A 5,929-nucleotide genomic window follows, 5' to 3' on the forward strand; every position below is an offset into this window, starting at 1 on the left:
ACCTTATGCCGGGCGGACGACGCGGCACACGGACTCTACGCACGGACATACGATAACGCGGACAACAAAACTTTAATAGCGCGATCCGCCCGACAATGAAACCGGCGGCTGACAATATTATTCTTCATCGTTCGTCTCATCAAGAGCGGCAGCTACGATCTCCAAACTGTGTTCCGGCACTTGACAACTTAGCGGGATCCTGCGTCCTTTTCCAAGCGCGACCACAGCACAAGTGTCGCTCGATGGTCTTTCCGGCAGCACGCAGGCAACAGGGTGTCACAGGATCGGCTGATTACGCGCCGATTGGCCCTTGCCCTGCGAGCGCGACGCCCGCGAATTGCGGCGTCGCACGTGATCAGCTCGCTCGCGATCGGTAGCGCGGACTTCAAATTAAGCTCGCGACCCTCTTCGTTTTTGGCGTCGACTCTGTTCGTCCGCCTCGCCTCAGTACATTTCGCCGTCGGCAACCCGGTCCTTGGCAGATCGTGAGGGCCCATTGCCTCAATGTAGTAGGCTTTCCACCCGGATTGCTGAAAGGAATCGGGGGCAGTAAAGAGCTCGCAACAGAGAATATCAAGACCAATAACGTTCATAGGAACTATGGCTGACCTGTGTGCTCCGTTTTTTCCGCGATGAGCCAGTCGTTCCAATGCCGGTGTCTCTCCTTCTCGCCGGTTGGTGTAGACGAATTCTTACTTGCGCAGTTCGGCGATGCCACCGATCTCTACCTAGGTTACGCTCGTGAGGAGAGAAAAGATTAAATAAAGCGCACAGATATAACAAAAAACGCAATGCGCGCGGATACACTCGCCTCCCTAAATCGGGGAGGACGCAGGATCCAAAACCGCGCTTCCTCGGTCGGGCGTTATGACCCTTGTGACGGACGGTCAAAAACGTCACGTCACAATATATATAAATCATTTTCATATAAATTTACATATTGTTTAATACAGAAATGCAATTAATGCGTCTCGGGCACGCCAAGTTTTTTCTTCATTATAATCCAGTTTATCACTTTTTCATTTTCTTAATTTTTGAATGTTTTTCACAAGCTTTTTTAAGGTCTTTTTTAAATAATGAGGCTAGTTTAATAATTTGGCTATAATTTTATTTATTTCACGATTATTTTTGATCAATCAATTTTTAAATAATTGAATATTTAAATTATAAAAAAAATTGTTCTTGGTTTTAGAAAGAATGTAAATGACATTTTTTTATGTATTTGGCGTACATTTTTTTTTTTAAAGATTTTTTATGGGATTTTTGATATACTTAAAATGTTTTTCTTACTTTTTATTGTAATAAATTACGTAAATATACTTTATAACAAAATTATTCGCAAAAGTGTTACGCTTGTTTTTATTGAATTATTACTCATATGAAAAGATCTTTGACTGACAAGAGACTTGCATGATAAAACCATGAAAAAATATAATCTAATTTGACAATATTAAAAAGACGTTTTGATTTGATTGAGTCTGCTTTAGGCGCAAATACAAATTTTAATAAATATATTACATTACTTTAATTGGAAAACGTAAGATTGATAATACGGGCGAATTTATTGTCTTTAAACTATTGAATCAATTACAAAGGATTTTTTAAAGAAAATATTACGATGATAATATAATGTAATCTTATTTTAAATATTAAATACTATAAATTCTCATTTATTAAAATATTACGTGTTTTCCGATTAAAATAATGTAATATATTTATATTTGCGGCTAAAGTAGACTTACAATTAGTCAAGTCAAAACGTCCCGATTTAATATTATCAAATTATTTAAATAATGTGATTATATAGGGGAGTATAGCGTAATTTGGTCAACTTTTTTTTGAACGACTCTAAAACTCGTCGAGCTAATACAATGACAATTTAATGACATAAACGACAATTGTCTAGTGCGACTGCAGCGCTCAAAAAATGTTGTTGACCAAATTACGCTACTTTACCCTATTTATTTTAACATCACTTATTTGCTCGTTTCATTAGCCTCTAATTTTCTTCTGTTTCTAATTTATTTCTAAATACGAGCCAACACACAATTTTTGTTATAATTAATTTTAATTTCAGTTTAATCCACCGAATTCTACGGATTGTGGAAATCATCTTTGCATACCACAACTAAACAAGATATATCTCCCAGGCGAAGAAAAAGTGCCGTTAAATAAAAAAGCAGATAAGCAACTTATAATGTCCTTTGAGTTTTTTAACTACAGTGCCCAACCGAATTTATTATTTAACACAAAAAACCAAGATTACAAGAGATTCTTTGGTAAATCTTATTTCTAAATGCAAAACATATATTTTTAATTAAAATGATATTATACTTCTTTTTCCTTAATGCAATTTCTGTGATATTGATACTCTATTTATTAAATATCATTTATTAACAAGATAATTTATGAGAAATAGATTTTTTCCTTTTTTCCTAAATTTTAGAGTTTTTCATTTTTTGTAAAAAATATAAATTTTACAATTTATTATATGTAATTAGATATATGGGGCATTCTCTGTCAAAAAAGCCACCCCTCCTCCTGTCCACTCAAATTTTGAGATAAAATACTCCAAAGGTGTTAAAATTTATGTTGAAGTGTCTATAACTTTTTGATGCCGTATAGCCTTTTTAAAAATCCAAGAAAGCGGAACCAGAATCGCGATTAGAGTGGAAAAAGCTAATAAAAAATTAACGTTTCTGTGAATAAAAATGCAGGATGTGACGAAACGGAGGTCTAATCCCTCTGTGCGTGCATGCGTGCTGCGTGCGGGCGTACATGCGTGCGTGCGTATATGTGGAAGAGGGGTCCAAGTATACGCGAGAAAAATTTAAACTCTTGTTGCCGTGTCGTCGCACTTCTCCTAGGCCATTCCGTTCAGCCCGTACTCCACACTCTTGAAGTTTGTAGTAGTGTCTAAAATCGAGGAAGCTTTGTTTACAATCCTAGGCACCTCGCCCAATCTTGACATTACAATTGTCCAAAATGTCCCATGTCCAGAAATTAGACTTTAAAAATCAACTTGTTTTTTGCGTTTATTTATCGTATTTGAATATTTACAATTTGCGTAACTTAAATAAATCAAGTAAATATAAGGAAATAATATTTAAATCTGAATTTTTTAAAACAATTAAATGTCACTGTATAAGGAGCAATGATATAATAACTGTAACATTATAAACTAATGTTTGCATGTGCTAAGTTGTGAATATTCAAATCAAAGAAATAAACGCAAAAAATAACAAGTTAATTGTAATGGTCTAATTTTTGGACATAGCACATTTGGAACTGTAATGGTCATAACCAATCAAGATTGGCCGAGGCGTCTAGGACTGTAATTAAAGCTTCCTTTTAGGCTCTGCTACATACTTTGAGAGTGTAATACGGACAGAGAGGAGAAGTGCGGCGACACGGCAGCAAGAGTTTAATTTTTTCTTGCATATACTTAGATCTTTCTTACACACACACACACACACACACACACACACACACACGCACACGCACACGCACACGCACACGCACACGCGCACAGAGAGAGAGAGAGAGAGAGATTTTTTCAATAACTTTTTATTTTAGTCGCATTTCTGGATCCGCTATCTTGAGTTTTTAAAAAGACCATAACGGCATCAAAAATTAGTCTTCAATGAACGTAGTCTTCAATGAATAGTACTTTAATGAAAATTTTAAGACCTTTTGATATATTTTATACTCTCAAAAATTCAAGTGGGCAGGCGGAGATAGCCTTTTTAATATATATATATATATATATATATTTGTGATAGATCAGATTAATAAAATTACCAAAAAAATGAAAATATACATATCTTTTTATGAATCTTTACATACAATAACATAATAGATAACCAAAATGACCTAGATTTCGTCTCAACAACGTTCTTTTAACGTACTATGCTGTATGGGTTCTATTACTTTATTTTTTTATAGCTATTTTTAAAATTTGAATGTTATGAATGGAAACATCTAAACATTAGCATTTAAGCAATACTTACTATCGTATTAATAATATTAAAATATTTTATCAAAACATAAAATAAGATTGTCATCTAACTCAAATAATATTTAAATTTATTTTAATGTACATTATAATGAAAATTACAATATGTAAGTAAGGCAGATGGGATTCGGCGCCGTTATTGGTGCGCAATATTTTATTCATAAAATCTCCTTTATTCTAACAGTCAAACATTTCGGCTATCGTTTTAGACATCCTCAGTGACGACTAATAACAATGACATTCAACTCATCGCTCTTATTTTCTTAATATGTGCATTCTTACACGTTTAATGAGTGAGGGAGCGGTTATCAGTCCAATAACTGTCCATGCAGTTGACTACATGATCTAACTGTATGTCCTCGAACGTAATAAAACGCACAGTTCGCATATTAGCACCAGTAAAATTAATAAATAACAGTAATAAATAAATAATAAAAATAAATAATAATAAAAATAATAATGTATAAAACTTGGTCAAAATTAAAATTAAAAAGAATAAATAAAACTGATATCGTAGCAATTGTACACGTTAATCGTCACTGTGGAAGGCTAAATAACAGAGACGTTTGATTGTTAAAGGATTTTATATAAATGAAATATTGCGTACCAATAATTGTACCGATTTCCATCTACCTTACTTATTGTATTTTTAATTCTTACCTATTGTATTTTTAATTCTGGCAATTTTGTTAGGTTTTTATTATTATTATAAAAATTTTCTGTTTTTTAGTTTCTCCAACTGGATCTCATTTAGATAGCTTGGTTACCAACATTTCATATCAAAATCCACCAGGACCTCTTATTTCACAATATGATGGATATGACTTTATGTGCGGAGATCGTTACACGCCATCTACATGCACAAAACCGTGCACATGTACTCATGTTTATCATATTTCACTTGGAGCACTTGTGGATGTAATGGTCTATGATAAAAGTATGTACTTTATAAAAATATTTTAAAAATAACAAATGCAAAAAAATTACTTTTTTTACACAATTTGTATTTAATACTTTTTATAACAAAAATATAAAAATTATATATTTTAAAATAATAATAATTTAAAAAATTTTGTTGACAGTTTTGGTGTCACAATTATTATACTTAAACAGAAATATTTTGTCCAGTGCTAATACATAAAATATATTTATTAATATTATTATGTACTATTATGTACATTAGCATCTTAAAATATTACTTAAGACGATCTTAAGAATGAATATTATCTACGATCATAGCGATCGTGGCGCAGAGTTGTACGTTTGCTTTTGACCCAAGCCAAAGATCCAAAGAGCCAAAGATCCGACTACAAATAACGGAAATTTTTATTCCATCGTTATCTCTTGAAAGAAAGCGGCAATCCACCGAGAGTGCCATGAAAACCCCTCTAAATTAGGCCATTAAAAACCGGCGTTAAAACTGTAGGGAGGTCCCGTATATCTATGTAAATCGCAAATAGTACACACCACAGAAATACAATAAGGGATCACTACGCTTCTGATAAAGATGCAAAGGAGTCAAAGGATTTGAGGAGGAGAGATTAACTACAAATATCTCTTCAAGATGAAAGTTCCAAAATAGGGAAAATGTAGATTGATTTTAATGTAACTTTAAAATAAAAAGAATCAATATGAATCACATAATTGTTATTCAGAAACAGATCATTCCAGTTATATCAAAAAATAATTCTTCACGCCAAATGAATAATATAATATTGCAAAAAAGACTTGAAATTTTTCTTTTAATGTATTTTTTTTAAATAACTAGCTATATTATTTAAATAGCATGTTATTAAACTTTTATTTATGAAATAAAATGAGAAAACTCTGAAATATTTAAATATTTTCGAATATCTAGTGATGAGATAAAAGTATTTTCTGTAACACACACACACACGCACGCGCACGCGCACG

General features: G+C 32.8%; 1 protein-coding gene across 1 annotated transcript; it reads left to right on the forward strand.

Moving 5' to 3' along the window:
- The first annotated feature begins 2,074 nt into the window (after positions 1-2,074).
- Positions 2,075-4,993, forward strand: LOC105450279. Its single transcript, XM_011690058.1, has 2 exons — positions 2,075-2,279; positions 4,746-4,993. Exons 1-2 carry the CDS (start codon positions 2,198-2,200, stop codon positions 4,976-4,978), a joined length of 315 nt encoding a protein of 104 aa, XP_011688360.1. The 5' UTR covers positions 2,075-2,197; the 3' UTR covers positions 4,979-4,993.
- The last annotated feature ends 936 nt before the right edge of the window (positions 4,994-5,929 follow it).

The sequence above is a fragment of the Wasmannia auropunctata genome, unplaced genomic scaffold, assembly GCF_000956235.1.
Source record: "Wasmannia auropunctata unplaced genomic scaffold, wasmannia.A_1.0 LD336064.1, whole genome shotgun sequence".
Taxonomy (NCBI): domain Eukaryota; kingdom Metazoa; phylum Arthropoda; class Insecta; order Hymenoptera; family Formicidae; genus Wasmannia; species Wasmannia auropunctata.